Source organism: Anabrus simplex, chromosome 4 (genome assembly GCF_040414725.1).
Source record: "Anabrus simplex isolate iqAnaSimp1 chromosome 4, ASM4041472v1, whole genome shotgun sequence".
In the NCBI taxonomy this organism is placed as follows: Eukaryota; Metazoa; Arthropoda; class Insecta; order Orthoptera; family Tettigoniidae; genus Anabrus; species Anabrus simplex.
Window position 1 is genome coordinate 60,685,512 of NC_090268.1, and position 20,754 is coordinate 60,706,265.

Sequence of the window (20,754 nt, forward strand, 5' to 3'; positions counted from 1 at the left end):
CATACAGGAAATTGTTGAGACAGAAATTCATTGAGAGATACTCACACTTGTCAGAACATTTCATGGAGCAAAATTTAGTGGAAGGAGAAGTTCTAGGTAAGAAGGGGAGAGGAAGACCGAGGAAGAAGTATCTGGATTCCGTGATGGACAGGCTGAATTTGAAAAAATATGTTGATCTGAAATACTCAGCAGATGAGAGACAAATGTGGTTGCAGCGACAAGGCCTTGCCTTTAGGATATGAATGAATAGAGAGTAATTGTAAAAAAAAAAATTATCAACTGCGGAGGTCATACGGATAAAACGAGAAGTGGTAGAACAACTCCAGCTTGAAGATAGTGATGACCAATTGCTGACAGTGACAGGAAGAATACATAGTGAAGAAGTAATGTATGACCAAGAGCATTTAGAAAGAGAACCTCAGTTATGAACTCGTTCACATCAAAATTCACAGTATACATCTATGTGCCATCAGTCAGTTCTCTATTTCCAGCAAGCAATGGAAGAGTTTTATGGCAGTGACCCATGTCCCCGGCACAAGATACTGAAGGTTAACACTTCAATCAGATTCAATATAACCCTTTCAGACCTGAAAGAAAACTGGCGGTGTGAATTTTTGTTTGTACGTCAAAAACTGACTAAAATGCTCTTAAATACATATATTTTTAGTTTATTCTACAAAATAAAAATTAACATCTGAAAAAAAGCACCCGCACAATTGTGCGTGTCAGGACTTACTTCACTACTTACAAAAAAGAAAAATTACCTCAAAGCATGTGAATATACATATGTACATGATCAAGTGTTCTATTTTCCAGTGGGGAATAATTTTAAACAATTAAATCTTCGTTCAAACACAAGTAAACGTTACATTTTCTACATTGAGGAGGAGTTTTGACATTACTGCCCTTTTGGCAGCAGCAGCTTGTCGTCAGACCTGAATGAAATCTGGAGGTGTCAAAACGTCAAAAACTTACTAAAATGCTCTCAAATACATGTTTTTACAGTTTATTTTACAAAATAAGAACTATCGGCTGAAAAACAGAACCCACACAATTGTGCGTGTCAGGACTTCATTCACTACTTGCAAAAAATAAAAAATTACCTCAAAGCATGTGAATATACATATGTACATGATCAAGTGTTCTATTTTCCAGTGGGGAATAATTTTAAACAATTAAATCTTCGTTCAAACACAAGTAAACGTTACATTTTCTACATTGAGGAGGAGTTTTGACATTACTGCCCTTTTGGCAGCAGCAGCTTGTCGTCAGACCTGAATGAAATCTGGAGGTGTCAAAACGTCAAAAACTTACTAAAATGCTCTCAAATACATGTTTTTACAGTTTATTTTACAAAATAAGAACTATCGGCTGAAAAACAGAACCCACACAATTGTGCGTGTCAGGACTTCATTCACTACTTGCAAAAAATAAAAAATTTAAAAAATTCATCTCAGTACATGTGAATATGCACATATACATGATCAAATGTTCTATTTTACAGTGTGGAACGATTTTAAACAGTTAAAATCTTATACATTACATTTCTCATGTAGAGTACGAGATTTCTTTCTCAGTCCTTTTTGCGACAGCACCCAGCACTCCTGCATGCATTGGCTGTAAGGAAACCTAGCCCGCACATTTGTGCGTATCAACATTCAAAACCTCATGGTATTACGTACGATGTTGAAAGTTCACAATTTTCGTTTGCTACACAATCTACACACTTCATAGATTATATTCTGATATTCAGTAAAACTTCTAGATTAATATGAATGCAATAAATAAATACTTACTTTAGGCATTACTGCTTCCCGCCATATTGCTAATGAACTGTATTTTTAAACTCTTCTTCCTTCCCCCTGGTGGTCAAGTACTAAATAAAAACAGCTGAAGTACATGCTACGTGTCCCACACAAGCACTGCAGTCTGGTCTAGCGCCAAGAAAACGTCAAATAAGCTCAGACATAAATAAAATACGAACCCGCACAATTGTGTGTACACGGTCTGAAAGGGATAATTGTGAAACCTCTCAGTAACAAAGTGATCCCTGCAGCTTTAGAGGAAATATAAAACATTGAATATGTTCACCTGGTGATGTATTGCACTGTGTTGGCTGCCATCCAAGCAATTAGAAGTCACAATACACAAGGGTTAATTAGTACTCAGTACAGCCATCACAGTGGCAAAAGTGATTGCAAAGAACTTGGACAAGTTACACAGTTCAAACGAGGAGATAGATAGCAACAAAATATAGCATGAATAATGCAACCAAGGATAATGGAAGAACTGGATCAAGATATGCTGATGGAAACGATCGATGAACATAGTAGGACAAAAAGAAAGCCAAAAGAGAAAGGGTCAGAACTGAGAATTTTCCATTAATCAAAAGCGATTCCATCGTAACCTGCAAAAATTGGAACCAGTAGCCTAGAATGAAACTCCATAAATCAAGAAGGCAACAGATTTCTGCACTAACATTTGAGAAGCACCCAAAGATCATAACTTGCAGGCTGAATGGTTGAAAGATGAAACAAAGTATGCTAAATCAGCCATAAACAAAATGAGAAGTCCTAATGCCATGGTAGAAGAAATCAAGGCAGAGAACTGGAAAGCATCTGGGCCCGATTCAGTACAAAATTATTGGTACAAAAAATTCATAAGTGCACAATAAGTTATAGCCAAAGCATTTAGAAAAATCTTACATTTTCAGAGCAGAGTGTGTCTATAGGCATTGTAAACAGAATGGAATACTCGCTGAGGAACAAAAAGGATGCCGAAGGATGACTCAAGGCTGTAAGGATCAGGTAGTAATTGATTTGATTACTGTGAATTTGGCTATGAAGGGAAAAAGAAATGTATACATGGCCTACATTGATTATAAAAAGATCTATGACTCTGAGCAGTATTCATATTTCATTGAGATCTTGAAAATCTATGCAAGTTTGATCTTTTCATCATCCACTGTTTACAGTCTACAGTGCAAAGATGGAACATAAAGCTTCACTTGAAAGTCTGCTATCATGTCTTGCTCAATTCAGATAAAGTAGGGAATCTTTCATGAAGACTCTTTCAGCCCAGGTGGGCTGAGTAGCTCAGAGAGTAGAGCACTGGCCTTTTGAGCCCAACATGGCAGATTTGATCCTGGCTCAGTCTGGTGGTATTTAAAGGTGCTCAAATACATCAGCCTCATGTCGGTAGATTTACTGGCACATTAAAGAACTCCTGTGGGACAAAATTCTGGCACCTCTGTATCTCTGCAAACTGAAAAAGGTATTTAGTGGGACGTAAAAATAACAACATTATTATCTTTCAGCCCACCGTGGTTCTGTCTTTGAATCCATTTTCCAAACTGTTAAACAGAAGTGGAATAGGGTTTGCAGTGCACACCAGTGAGATGAAGCAAAACATTTCTCACAGACTATACGTGGATTTACTGGCACACAGAAGCAACTGCAGGAGCTCTCAGACCTCTCGTATTTATAGCTATGGACTTGACAAATGTAAGGTAGTTGTTCTGACATGAGGGAAGCTCGATATAGCAGAGGGCTTTGATGTAGGTCTAGAAGAACTCTCAGAGTGTTTGAATGAAAGGGTGACATGCAAAGACTTGGCTTTCATCAGCTGTGTGGTATCAGCCACACTCGTATTAAGAATAACCTTCCAAAAAAGTTCAGTGCTTGGGTGGAAGCTATTTTAAAGTCTTTTCTAGATACCAACAAGAAGTAAAAGCCATTAATACCAGTTCTTACATACTCCTTTGAAATTGTGAAATGGTCTAGGACAGATCTGGAACAAACTGAATGGAGTGTGCAAGTGGCAATGACAAAATATCAATTGCACCATCCAAGGACAGCCACTGAGTGCATTGCACTTCCACAAAGCGAAGGTGGTCGGGATGTTGTTAATCTTATGAATGCTCATAGCAAGAGCTGGAAAGCCTACAGCAGTACATTTCTTTCCGTTAGAAGTATACGCCTGTATGAGGCTGGTGTTAAAAAATACAAGAGATACACACCATTACGCCCTCAAATGCGCATGCTTTCGCCATCTGGTGGATTTTCTGGAGCTAACTGATCGTCAGACTGATGTTAGGACAAATATCCATGACCCACTCCTTGTATATTATGATTGAGAATTGCACAAAATGGAGTTAAAACTTGCACTTAAAAACAACACAGATCTAAAAAAAATACAGCTGATAGATGACTGATGAAAATGAAAAAAATGGAGCTGGTAGAGAAAAATTGATTTCATATTTAGATTCAGCGACCCAAATATATCTAAAATAATTACAAAATCCCAGGCACCAAAAAGAATCTCTTTTTGTAGGCCTGTGTAATGTCTAGTATTTTTGTTAAATTTAAAAATATTATTTAGAAAGGTACACAGATAACCTGTGTACGAATAGTTGAGATTTTACTGTAATAATAATAATAACAACAACAACAACAATAATAATAATGCTCATAACTTTACATTTATCAACAGATTAGGTGCAGTACCTGGAGTATCAAATTCTGGTATGACGCGAATGCCTCGTTGACGTGCATACTCAATTATAGACAGTATTTCATCTCGAGTGTAAACCAAATGTGGACTATAGGCTCCTTTTTGGCTGAAAATAGAAGAATAAAGTATTAGATCATGAGTAAATAGTCAAACTAAAACTTTAATACACGTAGCAAAATCAAATTGTGAAGGGGAAACAGAGAGCAAGAGTGACAAGTTAATCAAGGAGCAATAAACAAGAGTAGAACAAAGGAATGTAGTCATCTTTGGGAATGATGAAAACAAAGTTCAGGTTCAACTCGATAGCTGGAACAAGACATTAGAGAAGAGTGGGTGGTCTTTTAAAATAAGTAAAGATAAGGATTTGCAGTGGTTCAGGGTCCTAAACACCATTTGGAAAGAAAAAACTACCCAAACTCTAGACTAAATGAGTCATCATCCCTCTATTTAAGAAAAGAGATAAACAGAAACCCAGCAACTACAGGGGCATCACTCTTCTATCACATGGACTCAAAATAATGGAACGAATCATAGAACAGAGGCTATGAACCATCATTGAACCACAGCTTGAAGAGGAGCAGTATGGTTTTAGAAGGGGTAGGTCAACAACAATCTAATATTTTCTGTAAGGTTGATCATGGAGAAGCACTGGGAAAAAGGAAAAGATGTCATCATCATTTTCTTAGATATTGAGAAGACTTATGACAATGTACAGAGACAAAACATCTGGGAATGCCTTGAGAATAGATCTTTACCATGTGCTTTAATTAATAAAGGCAAAATGCTGTATGACCATTGCCAGAGTTGTGTCCAAATAGGGGATGGATATTCGGAGTGATTTGGGACAGGTCGGTTTCTATCTTTATAGAGCATTATTCCCACTTTTATTCATTGTTGTAATGGATGAAATAATGAACAGAATTAAGAAACTCAACAACAACTCTGAGTTTAAAACTCTTGCCTTTGCAGATGGTGTGATGACATGGGGTGATAGTGAGACTAAAGTACAACAGAAGCTGAATGACTAGAATGCTATATTCAAGCAATTTGGTCTCAAGATAAGCAAGTCCAAAACAACAGTGTTGCCTGTTAGTCATCAGAACATCCGTACTAACAACACTAGATGGATCCAAGTCGGAACAATTCCGTCAGTTCTGTTATTTTGGCAGTGTTGTAACAACCGATAGCCGACTATCTGCAGAATCACTAGTAGAGTACAAAATGGATCACAGTTATATCATCTTGTGATCAAAATTAGTACTCTGTAGGAGCTTTATTTGTACCAGTTACCATATACAGCCTACAAACCTACATCCAAACCAACAGAAATAACAGCAAACAACAAGCGGTGGAAATTAAGTTCTTAAGAACTTCGGAAAATGAGGAGGGACAAAATAAGAAACAATGAGATACGCCATCTAGTCCAAATGCAAAAATCCCTTAGTGAGATCTGTGTCGAAGCCAGGCTGAAATCTCAAAATAATGGAGCCACAAAGAACAGCTAGAGTGTATTTTGAGAAGGAAATCAAAGGCGAAGGATCAAGTGGGGCCAAGTAAGAGATGGACTGATCAAATTAGAAATGATCTTGCTGGACGAGGTCTGGATTTGCAGCTGTTAAGGAAGAAAACCTCTACATGGGCAGAAGTAGATGGAGAGTGCTCATTCACTGTACCTAGGAAACTGGAGCTGTTTCAAGATGATGATGATGATGATGATGATGAGCCAAGAGTAAGACCTGGTCATGACAAGAGGAAACAGGAGTTGAAGGAGGATAATCAGACTGAACGAAGAGACACTGAAAGTGGTCGATAGCATTATGGAACTGTTAAAAGAGAAATAAGTCAAGAATACAGCATGCTAGTGGATTCTACCACAGAGTAAGAAATTTGGTATGGAAAGAAGATGTTATTTGGTTTCAACATCATGGGGTTACGGCTCACTTTGCAGTGGCTGTTCGACAACGTCTGAACGCAGTCTTTGGCCATCGCTGAATTGGTCGTGGATTGGACAATGATCCAGCTCCTCTTCCAAGGCCACCAAGGAGCCCTGATCTAACAACAACCAACAAAGCACTCTGGGGTTACATCAAGGAACAAGTGAGGAACTGATGATCTGAAAAATGTGGTGCGCAAAGCTTTCCAGACAGTGACCCCAAGGATGTTTCTTAATACAGTAGAACCTTGGATTGCGAGCATAATTCGTTCCGACAACATTCAAGTAATCCAAAGCGCTCGTATATCAAAGCATGTTTTCCCATAAGAAACTATTGAAACGTGGATGATTTGTCCACAGCACAAAAATATTTATTCGCATACTATTTCTAAAACAAAAAAGAGTATAACATAAAACAAATTGAAATGCACTTTTCCTTACAATAGAATCATTGTTGGTGTGAGGGAGACGAGATATGACATGAGAAGAGTTACTGTGTAGCACGAATTTCACTAACGGAATCACTGCTATCTGTTGGCTGACTGGAATTGTGTTCTTTCCGTTCAACTTTAATGAGGAACATGTCCAATGACTGTTGCTTTTGCCTCTTTTTAAGGATTTCACGAAAATGTGACATTGAATTGTTATTGAACTGATTCATCGCTCGCAATGCTACAGCCTTATTCGGGTGGTGTTTTCGTACAAAATTTTGCACCGTTTCCCAAATTTTGCACTTCTCCCGAATCTCAGTTGAAGTGAGAGATTCCATTGACTTTTCCTCCTCCTCTTCCCCGGACGAGATCTCCATAACCGCCTCCTGTTGTTCATGATGCAGGTCCATCAGTTCGTTGGTGGTCAGTTCCTGGCTATGTTGTTCCACCAGCTCTTGAATGTCCACATCATTCACCTCCAGCCCCATAGTCTTCCCTAAGGACACAATTTCATTGACAATCGGCAGCTCATTGTCACCAACAATCCCCTCCAGGTCACGTCCAAGAACACAGTCAGGCCACAGCTTTCCCCAAGCGGAAGTGAGAGTTCTCTTGGTGACTTCATCCCAGGCTTTATCGATGATCTTCAGGCAGTTCACGTTGGGGAAATGATTCCTCCCAAACTCTCGGAGGGTAAGGTTTGTTCCTTCGGTCACTTCAAAGCATCGCTGAAATAGTGCTTTGGTGTATAGCTTCTTGAAGTACGAAATGACTTGCTGATCCATAGGCTGGAGTAGTGTTGGGAGGAAGCAACTTAACCTTAACGAACTTGAATTCCTCCAGTAAGTCGTCCTCAAGGCCTCAAGGCCTGGAGGATGAGCAGGAGCATTGTCCATAACCAGCAAGACTTTGAGCAGAAGATTATTTTCTGAAAGTTATTTCTTTACTACAGAACCAAAGACCTCGTTCATCCATTCAACAAACGAAGAGGGGAGGGGAAATGTAGGCACACGTGACGCTCGTATTGCGGAACTTCACTCGCTTATCAAGTTACAATTTATTTTAAATGTTTGCTCGTCTTGCAAAACACTCGTAAGTTACTCGCATTCCGAGGTTTTACTGTATAAGTATCAGAACATGGCGGCATGTTCACCTATGCAGAGACCATGAAGGGACACATACGGATGTTTTAGATTCCTACGATGAAGGATGTAAGTAGAAATAAATAAATAATGAGCATATGTACTTTTGTATCATGTCAGTTTGAGTTTAATTTAACTTAATTTAATATAGGGGTATATGGACTTTGTGCGCACCCTGTAGTAGGTTCAATCCCCACTGTCGTCAGCCCTGAAGATGGCTATGGTTTCCCATTTTCACACCAGGTACCACAGTCACTGCCTTCCCAGTCCTAGACCTTTCACATCTCATCGTTACAATAAGACTTGACTGTGTCAGTGTGAAATAAAACAAATGCAATAGAAGTGGGCTTATCTCATCCTTTTTTCTTTTGTCTACTGCTACACTCAGCACAGTTCCTTGTAAGCTTCTGAATGTACAGCTAAATGAATTGTGGCTTTCCGTTCAGTAGCTCATCCTGACAGGGAAAGTCTATTCCAAAGGCCATGAACCAAGGCCGTACCCAGGGCGGAAGTTAGGAGGGTTCAAACCCACTCTGAAATAAAAGTGAACTTGACAATTTTAAACAGCATATATGGGTTTTGAAATACAATAAATTAGAAATATTATAAAAACAAGCATTTGCAAAATAATCAATTGCATTTAACCTAAAAAATTGTGCCGTCTTTAAATGTTTCTCTATGAATATATACCAAACCCCATGATACAACAGCTCCAAATGGCCATGGCGTACCAACCGACCGCTGCTCAGCCCGAGGGCCTGCAGATTATGAGGGGTCGTGTGGTCAGCACGACGAATGCTCTCGGCCGTTATTCTTGGCTTTCTAGACTGGGGCCGCTATCTTACTGCCAGATGGCTCTTCAATTGTAATCAAGTAGGCTGAGTGGACCTCGAACCAGCCCTCATATCCAGGTAAAAATTCCTGAAATGACTGGGAATCGAACCCGGGGCCTCCGGGTAAGAGGCAGGCACGCTACCCCTACACCGCGGGGTCGGCATCTATGAATATATTACCCCGATATGTAAGCCTCTTTACCGAAAAGAAGATCAATTTTAGTTTTGGACATTTTTCATATTAGATAGATTAGGACCAAAAAACTTAACTGTATTAACTTATGTTACCCATCTTAAGAGTTCGTTAATGTTTGTATATATTGTATATAATGTATATATTGTATATAGTGTATATATTGGTATGTTTATATTGGTTAAAAAGGTCCCAAACCTTGACCTAAAGGTTGTTTACAGGCTGAAGATGCCCAAAATAATGGGTGAAACATGTACCTGACCAAATAAGTCTACATAAAATCATGTAGATAATAACCACATTAAACGTGGAAAGTATTGAATTAGGTGGTTTTTTATTAAATTATCCTTGATATCTATGCCTAATCTATGAATATAGTTAACAAATTTACTGAAAACATAAATATAAATTTTAATTTTGGTGCAATATACAGCTTGTTTGGTTTTTATGTTAATAAATTTTATACCGTAAAAATACATTTCTATAAACATATAGAAATATTTTCATGTTGTCTAATCGAGCTGCTAGAAGATTTTGAAAAATTAATTGAACCTCTAAACATGTTTAATACTTGCAGTGAAAGATATTGTTACCTCCATTTTTAAGCAAATAAGAGAAATCTTTGTGATGCACTGCGCATATTAAAGCATGTTCTGCCCACCAGAAGGCTATGAGTTTACCTTTCTCCTTAACCCGTTGAGTTTTAAAATGTTCTGTTCTAAAACTATTTCATTTGAAAATAAAAAATATGTTACTACAGTCTAGTTTTGGAACCCACCCCCCACCCCCCACCCCCAAACCTCACCCCCTCCGAAAAAGTTCCTCGGTATGGCCTTGCCATGGACTGCTAGTTTATACAGTATATTGATTGTTTTAAGAAGTATGTGTGGGTAACTGTCCTCTATTAACACTAATCAAAAGGGTAAAAGGAAGATGTCTAGTCCTTCAAAGAATTAAGGTAACACCAAAAGAAAGGCAAAGGCTGCAAAGGGCATGAGAATTAAGGACTGTCTAGAACTTGCAAACCTGATGCCATCAGCGTTGGAAGATTACAAGAGTAGCTCATGAGAGGTCAGATGGATGAAAGTGAGAAGACCTGCACAAGTAAGTGGAAGCAGTTAGAGCTCTTGCAGTCCCCATCACACCCTCTCAAGATGAGAGTCCCTGGGATGCCCGTTTCTGGTTGCCTTTGATTGGAGACAGGAGCTTCATAGATGTGATATTATCCAAGAATTGCTAAAGTAATTACACGGTGCTATTAATACCTACTACTGTTAGAATAAATGTATTTTGGAATAATTCCATCAAATCAACATGACATCAGATCACGATGTTGGAGCATTTTCGACATAACAGGGTTAAACTTAACCATAATAGGTATTTGATTTGATTCTGTATTGACTTGTCTAAATCTGTTTTAAAAAATCTATTTAAAATAGTTTGTGTTGGGTCCACCTTGTCAATACCTACCCACACTTTTTATAATTGAAAATTATTTATTCATTCATACATGTTTCAGGAATATTATGCATTCCCTTCATCAGTGAAGTCCAATCAAAGAATAAAAGCAATATAACACTATCTTTTGTTTAGCCCACAATTTAAAGAACTCTTATCAACTGGCTAAAATTTTCAAAAAAGGAACATCAATGTTGCATACAAAACTGATGATAATACAAATAAGATAATTTTCAGTTCAAATAAAATTGAGAATAAATATATATTTAATAAGTCAGGAATTTACAAATTGACCTGTCAAACATGTAGGCAGCGATACATAGGACAGTCTGGAAGAAGTTTGACTATAAGGTACAAAGAACAGGTTAATGCAGTCAAACATAAAAGATATTCAGCAATGGGAGAGCATATGGTTGAAAAGAATCATATATTTACAGACATTTTTAATGACATGGAATTAATACATTCAGCCAAAATGGGAAAATTCATGAATGTTTTATAAAGTTTAGAAATTTATCTTGTTAAAAAATGACTTTGGATCAAGTTTAAATGAAAGAAGTATAGATGAGAACCCATTATATAAAGTATTGTTTAATCATTTTAAAAAGAAAAAAAAAGAAAGAAGAAAACTTGAAGATCTTAAATTTATTGAGGTATTCTCATTCAGCATCATCAAAATATTAAACTTTTATGTAATGACAATTTTCATAATATTTCATTAATGTTTGTTTATTTATTGATATGGTAAATTAGGATATAATACACTTTCTTAAATTGTGGGCTAAGCAAAAGATAATGTTATATTGTTTTTATGCTTTGACTGGACTTCACAGATGAAGGGAATGCATAATGTTCCTGAAACATGTATGAATGACTAAATAATTTTCAATTATAAAAAGTATAGGTATTGACAAGGTGGACCCAATACAAACTATTTAAAATAGTTTTTCTTAATAGATTTGTAACAGGGTTAAACATACATTTCCTATAAGTTATATACATATAGCTGTAGAAACTGTAGGCCTACTAGTTATACTCACCTGAGCATTGGGAAGAGAGCACTCTCATATGGGAAGCTCTGATCGTCCACAATGTGCCAGTGGAACACATTCATTTTGTTGTACTCCATAGCATCAAGCATTTCCAAAATGGAGCTCACTGATAAGAAGTGTCTTGAAGTGTCCAGGAGTAGCCCTCGGTGAGGAAAGCGAGGGTAGTCTACTATGGCTGTACTGTTTATAATCATCTGCAACCACCAGAGTCTGATTAAAGGAAATATTTTGCAGTCATTACAAAATTATCTTTCCAAAATGGCTGTGTGTACAACCTTCAAATATTATTTAACATGTGGTTACTGGAATTGGTCAACTTATGGTAATCTATATAAATCTTATTTTCAATAACATCACCAGACATACCTAAAAGATATGACTGTTCATAACAGTAGCAGTCTGGGCTTAAACAGAAGAAGAAATATGAATACAAAATGGGATGTATGGATTGTAGAATTTCAAGAGCATAGGATAAAGAGGAGGTGGGGGGGGGGGGGCGAAGGAAATGAAAAACTCTTATGATGAAAGACTCCAGAGAAGGAAATGAAACTGGTTACTACCCAAGACTTAAAGGACAATAATTATATTGAATGTATTTAAGGGGACAGTCTGGAGATAAACAGATATTTTTACACATGCATGGATTTTCACCAAACTTCATGGGAATGTCACCTAAATAAAAGTAGGGGTATCAAAAAAATTTAATTTATATACAAATAAATAGTTTTCAAAAGAAAATGTTTTTGAAAATATTTTTTGAAATTTTTAATTGCATTTTTTCATGACATTTAATTGAGATGTTAATGAAAATTAGGAATTAGGAAGATAATACTTCTTTGAAAAGCATTGTGTATTGATTTTTCTGTACATTAAATTTATATAAGAAGATATATTGTACTAAAATTTGTGTCATTTTTATGTTCTAAAATTTTGAATTCAAAGAATCCTACTACTTGAAAAACTTCTGCAATCAAAATTTCCATGCACAGGCTTCATAATATAGCAGCGATACATATACCATACAATTTTTTTTATAAAAGTGATAAATTGTTTGAATTCAGTGGAATAACTTCATGACAAGAAAGAAAAACTCAATCCTTTCAATGTCAGCCATAAAAGTATTTTAGAAAAAAACGACCAAAATATTGATTTTTAACTCCAGACTCTTCCCTTAAGAATTCACATTCTTCCATGGCAACTAGTAGGGATGATGCAGAATAAGAGGTTTAAACAGATCTAACTTCAGTAGACTAATTTGACACTATTGTGGGACAAGAAAGTGCTCATAAGAACCAAACTGATTTTGTATAAGGCATATTTTGTTTGCATTCTTTGCACAGCATGGAAGTATGCACTTCACAAATGAGAGAGCTTGGTAAATTACTGGCTTTTGAAATGAAATATCTGAGAAGTACAACAAAAAAGACCAGGCAGTATTACATTAGGAGTGAAAATTTCAGAAGGTAACCAGAAGTTGACAAATCTGTGAAGGAGGTATTTAGATCAGCATGACTTCAATGGTTTGAGCATCTGAAAAGGCTGCAAAGTACAAGAATAATATGTGTATACATGGACCATAGTAGCTATCAAGCAAGAAATTATTGAATTAAAATTCAGGCCAATGACTAATCAACTTGGGAGACAGGCGAGTTTAAATCTTATCAACATCTAGGTGGGAAAAATTGTGAACAAATCTAAATAGAGGAATTATATAAAGGAGTATAAATAATGTTATTGATTTTACATCCCAGTAACTACTATTACAGTTTCTGGAGACGCAGAGGTGCCAGGATTTCATCCTGCAGGAGTTCTAACCACACGAGGCTGACATATTTGAACACCTTCAAATACCACTGGACTGAGCCACAAACAAACCTGCCAAGTTGGGCTCAAAAGGCCAGTCCCCTCAGCCACTCAGCCTGGCAAGGAGTTTTATTCAGCAGAACACAAGGAAAATCATTATGATAAATTTCATTTTCTTCAGCTGTGCCACAAAGTTGAGGGTTAATGAATATTTTGGATATAAAATATCAATTGCAGAATTTCTTTGCAGTTATAGAGAAACTATTAACTACCAATTGATCACCATGGTCATTGTGCATTTTCTTTTTTCTTTTTTATGCATGTAGATCATAGGAAGAAAACTGACAATTATGTTTTTTAAAAGCAATGGGATTTTTTAATTTGCCTATGTCCATAAGCGACAACTTGTTATTGCCAGCTGCATTACTGCACACCAACACTGTCACACAATCCTTGCTCATCTTGAAACACATCCATTAAGTTCTGCCTGTGCAACAAGGCTCTTTTTTGGCAATTGCTTAAAATTAAGTCCAGTCTCATCACAACTGTACACTTCATGTTTCCTTTAAAATTTCATTCATAACCATTATAAACGTAAATGGACACAATACACTTCCCTGTCTTAGTCCAGTTTGGTTTCTAAACCAATCTGTTCTCCAGAATAATTGCTGGCAGTAGCTTTAAAATGCCTTTGGGAGTGGTGTCCCCATTGTATAGCTTAAAATGAGTGGTTGTAATTACCATATCACTGGCATAATATAATGTGAAATTGTCAGTGGTCTGAATCAGATACAATCCAGACACAGTTGTTGCTGCAGATTGGATGTGTCAATTTCCAGTTTATGTTGCACCATATTGGTTTTGTATCATCTGTCAAGAAATCACCACCCTATTCGGATACTGTTTCTATGTACTTTAGAATTCTGTTAGCACCATTAACTAGACTGTCGTCAACATTTATATTGACAGTGATCATATAGGGCTACCCACAAGTCAGTTTCAGCTTGTACAGCGGGCCACTAATCGTCGCAGTACTCATCTTGTTTAACCGCGTCAGCAAGATCTGTATGCCCGATATAGCCCTGATTGGTGATTGATCGATAGTGTCCCATGTGTACATTGTTGAAAGAGTCCACATTAATTTTGTAGTAGTACGGTTGTACTAAACCTTACAAATTTTCATCTCACCAATCGTTAGTCTTGAAGTCTTTGGACTCCAGATGCAGTCTGCCACTGGTTTTTGGTCACTTTGCGGCAAATGTCGCGTCGACCTGTCGCAATACTTACATCATAGGGAAGTAGTTGAGGGATTGCCAGATAATGGCACTGTTATGTGTGCTACAACTTGTCTTGAACAGGCAACAGTTCTACAGTATTAATAGGGTTTTTTTTTCTTTCTTTTATTGGATATGCCTTGTCAATACCTAAATATAAAATCACAAAGACTGTTGTCTACATTAATACTAAGAGTACATGTTTCAAGAACCTTCAAATCTCTTCGTCAGTTCACAAATTCAGAAACTTCCTATCATATCTCGACCTGTAAAATAGCATAATCTTGATGATGAATATGTACCATGAGATAGGTACTGTCCAAATAAAGCACCTAATCAGTATGGGTTTTAAATTCTTCCACCGTTCAGGTAGTAGATGTATGCAGGTGGGGCTGCAGTAGTGCGCAACTTGCCCACCACATGGCTGCCAACTCTGAGACGCTCACCATTGATGATTTGGGTCTTTTTGGAATTCTGACAATCTCTAATGAGTCTTCAGTAATCTTGGAGCCATTTATTGTCCATATGTCATGATGTTTTGCATTTTTTTTTTTTCACTACAATTTTCTCAAATATGGACTGTTTGATTTTGTTCCCACCATATACATGTACAACTCACTGAGACAAATCAAACAACACCACACATGGCATTGTTGTTATGCTGGAGTACGGAGCTACAGTAATTGGTAGCCGTACGGCATTGCGATTGTAGTACCTGAAGATGACAGCGCTAGTGGATTGTTGGATGACATTGTATGGAGGTCTAACTCTCGTCGCTATATACATTGGTCCTTCTTCTTTAAAATGAGCTATTGAACACATTGCATATATTGTCTAAAAAATACCGAGCTCGATAGCTGCAGTCGCTTAAGTGCAGCCAGTATCCAGTATTCGGGAGATAGTTGGTTCGAACCCCACTATCGGCAGCCTTGAAGATGGTTTTCCATGGTTTCCCATTTTCACACCAGGCAAATGTTAGGGCTGTACCTTAATTGAGGTTAAGGACACTTCCTTCCCACTCCTAGCCCTTTCCTATCCCATCGTCACCATAAGACCTGTCTATGTCTATGCGACGTAAAGCAGCTTGCAATCATCTAAAAAATATTTATATTCTAAATTTTTTGTCTTTTTTTTTTAACTTTACTGATTCAGGTACCATTCCAAACCTATAGACACTTTGTACGTCAATAAATGATTAATCAAATAAACCAAATAAAAACTGATTAATGGATTTCATCTTTATGGATGTCCAGCTCCTTGGCTGAATGGTCAGCATAGTTGGCTTTGGTTCAGAGGACCCTGGGTTCGATCCCTGGCCAGCTCAGAGATTTTAACCTTAAATTCTTATTTCTGCTGGCCCGGGGACTGGGTGTTAGTACTGTCCCGAACATTCCTGCAATTCACACACCACACACAACATTATCCTGCACTACAAAAACATGCAGTTTCCATCCACGGTAAATGCCGCCCACACTTGTTGCAGGGTCTGCCTTACAAGGGCTGCACCCGGTGAGTCGAACATGTCCTTGGACAGTCCCGGCACTAGAAGCGATATGATAAATAAGTCTTTGCAGGTGTTATGTAGTAGTAGTAGTAACAGTTAGAGTTACAGTGTTAACCTAGTAAACAATGAATAAAATTTTGCTTTATAATGTTATACCGGTACATTATGCTTACAATTTATACAATTTTCGTTGATTTAGAACATCTCTCATCTACCCCCATTTCGTTCAAGATGTCCCCTTGACGCATTCTTTGTTCCTTTTAACCTATGTACACTCCTATTCTCTCTTCACTTTCTCCACAGATGCTGTACTTATTTTGATCTTCTTTAACCTATTACCTGTTGGCCAGACCGTTGTTCCCTGAATCTGACTATGGTCATTTGGTCTCGCTTGTATCCTCTTCTGCACCGGTACTGTGGTAGATCTGTTTTGATAATGTTTTTTTTATATTTGGCAGTACTGGACTCTTCCGATCTTGCTAAATCTGACTGGCTGCTGTACGTCTTTGTCCCTCCTGTGCATGCTGTCGAGTACGTCTTCATCTTGTCCCCACCTCCTTCTGACTTCTGATGACAGCCTATTTAGATTGTTGTGTATTATTGCGAACTAACTTACAGTATCTGGCTGGTCACCTAGAGACATGGCTGGCAAATTATACAGCCCGATCATGCATGTCGTAACACTCTGTATCATTCCATACAAGTCGGCGCACACGCTTCTGTAAGTCGTATGATTTTACACGGTTATAATTTGTGAAGTTGAAATCTGAAAAGAGTTGTGAAGGAATAGTTCAGTCTTATTCAAATTCCTCTTACCATTGATATCTTTCAAAACATCTGGATTTTTTTTTTTGAAATTTGTACTGCATGTACTTCTTTCGCAGTTGGCCTATGCCTTCTGCAATGTTACCATTTTTCAAAGAGAAGATTCTCAATGCATTGATAACGTCATGGATCAGAATGTACATTCAGAAGTTGATAATGCAAAAGGAATGTTAATATTTTCAAACCTTACATAACTTTGTCCTGAAGGGTAGTACGGCAACCGTTATGGTACCATCAGTACCATACAGTAAAGAGTCAGAAATGACATTTAGATGGTCAGATCGCCAATTTAATAAAATCCAACTTCTAACTTTGGGCCTCTTTCTTGCTGTGTTATCCTTTGATGAGGGCCATTTTGTTATGCAAATATAAGGCGTCAATAATTCTTTGTCTTCAAATATCTTGATTACCTTCATTTATGTCTTTTGCTTTCAGAGTTATGAATCACAAACCCATCATATACCTCAAAATCGCTCCCCATATTTAACTGAGGCCCACCGAGTGTCATATTTTTTCTTATGCCCCACATTTCCGAGCAAATAGTAACTAATCTGACAGGCCCTTTAGTTTCGGAGTTAGAAGCTCGAAAGTGAGCACATGACTTCCTTGCAAGGTTCGAATGTCACCTGATTTGATAGGCATTGTCACGTCAGCAATTTATGCAATTGGTGGAAGACAACTGAGGACAGAAGGCAGAAGCACAGAAGGAGGAAAGGAAATAAATGGCTTTTTTGATACAGTACGTGGCAATCTTCTCAATGCCCTCGTGTTTAACTACTTAATATTCTATCTTTGAAATGATATCATTGTACTAGGTAACACATCTCAAGTATTTGAAGTGTCCTCTTAATTTAGCTTGGTATCTCGCATTTATTACATGCCAAGTCTTTCCCCTTTCTTCCTTAATTTCTAATATTATGTAATCCTTATCCCATATAGGCTACTTCTCATCTGATTATCGTTTAAAAATAAAATCAACGAATGCAGTGAAGTTATAAGATGAATCTGCTTATATTATTTCCATGTACTGAATACTTGTCAGTTAGTTTTATGCAAATCAAACTACGAGGGTAAGTCAAAAAGTAACCTTTCCTATTTTGTATTTGTTTATTTATTTATTATTTATTTAGAAATGAAGGAGCGGAACTTACTCCAACTGATATATCCAATAGTTTGCAGTCACAATGATAGATTGCGCACAGGTTCAAAAATCAGTGAAGTTTGGTAGAATGACACCTGCAAAGTGACAAACGTACTGTGTAAGTGGTGGTGGGAGAGGAGACCCATATATACTGATCGTTTTATCAGTGGGGGGGTTGGAAATTGTCAAGTTTCACACAAGGTTTCTGTGGGAGAAAGTGATGTCTGTCCAACAAGTGGAGAAGCAGTGGTTAGTTGGACCAGAACGCCCTTCTGGAAATTTTCCCTTAGAATATTATTACGGGTTTTCTAAATATTGACAGTAAGCAATTTTTAGAAGCCTTATAAATTATTTAAATAGCAGGCTTGTGGAAAATGTGTTCACAGCATCCAATCTGAAAACAGGTTTCAGTTACAAGATGCTGGAATGAAAAATATTGTCACTTTATATTCATAGGTTATGTACAAACTAATTGGCCTTCCATTTCAACTTTGGATATCCAGTTTGGTGATGAGAGTATTGTAAGCCATTGCACTTTGGACAAGAGGAGCAAACATAAATGTTTGTAGAAAGTAAGGAAATTCCAGTGGAGGTTGATGCCTTTAACCCGCGGTTACTCGCATGGTGAGCGCAGTGCTCACCTCCGTAGTATATTGCCTTTTTTGGGAGGTTTACAAGACCTCTACTTCTGAAACTTTCTATACCTTTCACAAAAACAGTTGAAGAGGCAAAATGTGTTAATGGGGATTGGCACTGTGCAATTTTAAATTGTAAAATCTAGAAGAAGTAGAAAGTCAGTCACTTATAAGAAGTATGGCGCGATCTTATAGATCTTAAAATTGCACAGTGCCAATCCCCATTAACATATTTTGCCTCTTCAACTGTTTTTGTGAAAGACTCACTCTTTAATTTCTTATTTACCTATGCATTGTTTTTTGCACTCCCTATACCTTTCAAACACATTGTTAGGAAAGGGATGTGCCAGTCATTTCCATTATCTTTGTAAACAAAGACCCTCAATCCATTATTTGTCATATGATTGTGCTTACTTTGAAATGTTTATACTGCGACGGTTGTTAGTGAATTTACACAAGTTATACTGGCATCGACTGATCAGATAATTTTGTGTTTGGGTGAAACTATGGAGGAAGTGGACTTGAACAACGAAAGTGATGATAATGAAACAAATGAGGTTTACGAAAGTGATCATAAATCTGAAACAGAGTGTCTACAAGTTCTGAAGAAGAAGAGTCACTTTCGTTGACTGATGGTGTATTCCATTCGTTTTCGGAAAGGATGGAATTACAGACTGGGGCCTCCATGGTCCCGTTACAAATGTTCCAACACGGAAACAAAATCTGCAACGTTTTCCAGGAAAGATGCTGAAAAGCAACATAAGTGATGACTGTGTAAAATTTTTGATTCCTATTATGCAGGATTATATGTTTGCATTATTTAGTTCGTACTAAGCATACTCCTCCTACTTCAAATTTGTTTATATTTAAGTATTCGTGTTCCTAAATAAATAACTATTTGTTTAAATTTAAGCTTTTGTGTTCCTAAATAAATTGTTTGGCTATGCCTTAGAACCGCTTCTTGATACGGTGTCTGGAATGAGGCGAGATGAATTTATATCTCTTGTTTTACGGCCGGATGCCCTTCCTGATGCCAACCTCTGTAGAGGAGCTAATTAAGATGGAATGAATGATGATGAATGAAAATGGGTGAGTGGGTGGAAGGTACAGGATGTGGCCTGTGAATATAAACTGTCCCTGCATTTGTCTGGAAGCGTAAATAGGAAACCACCGAAAACCATTCTCAGGACAGCTGACGGTGGGGTTCGAACTCACGCATCTCCCGAATGCAGAGTTTGGCTCCAGAGCACTCCGCTCGGCCGTGTTGCTAACTAAATAAATATCTCAAACTGACGTATGAAAATACCTCTATCTTTATATGGGCATATTATGGCCTTTAAACATAAAGGTGAGCGCTGCGCTCACTAGCGAGTAACGGCGCACGTAAAGACATAGCGAGTAATGCCGGGTTAATGAAGAATGTTCAATTTCTATATCAAGAGTAGAAAGTGAAAAAGCTTTCAATGTAATGAATGAAATCTACATCAAAAAGAGAAATAGGCTGTTGATTGCAAGATCAAGTGGAACCTTCGTTGTATCTCCAGTGCATATGTTTTAGCAACCATACGTTAAGTCACGGCTGAAAAAGAGCTAACGAAACAGCAAGTTGGGAACTTGAGGACACAGTTTTGGTCAACCAGAGTGAGTCCATTTAGCAGTTGCTGAATTAATAAAGTGATTTCCTCAAAAACAAAATCCACAAAGATGAAAAGCGAAGTGGCCGTCCATCAACATCAGGCTCATTCGTTAATGCCATTGACGAAATAGAATGGGAGAATACTCATAAGAAACATGTAACGCTGAATCAGTTAGAGGTTTTCAATGAACAGGACGTCACGTCCATTATCAAGGGAAGGAGACACTCGTTTTAAGCTATGACAATGCTTGAAACACAATGATAGATTGCGCACAGGTTTACAAATCAGTGAAGTTTGGCAGAATGACACCTGCAAATTGACAAAGGTATTGTATAAGTGGTGATGGGAGAGTAGATTCACATACTGATCATTTTCTGGGGA

At 37.5% G+C, this 20,754-nt stretch overlaps 1 protein-coding gene across 1 annotated transcript in view; it reads right to left on the reverse strand.

Annotated features, from left to right (window-relative positions):
• LOC136872392 (beta-hexosaminidase subunit beta) overlaps positions 1-20,754 on the reverse strand; it is a 222,251-nt gene that overhangs the window by 31,833 nt on the left and 169,664 nt on the right. The window contains exons 4-5 of the mRNA XM_067146207.2: positions 11,543-11,748; positions 4,506-4,618 (exon numbers count right to left, since the gene is read on the reverse strand). Of these exons, the coding sequence (XP_067002308.2) occupies positions 4,506-4,618; positions 11,543-11,748 (319 nt within the window). The remainder of the gene's footprint in view (positions 1-4,505; positions 4,619-11,542; positions 11,749-20,754) is intronic.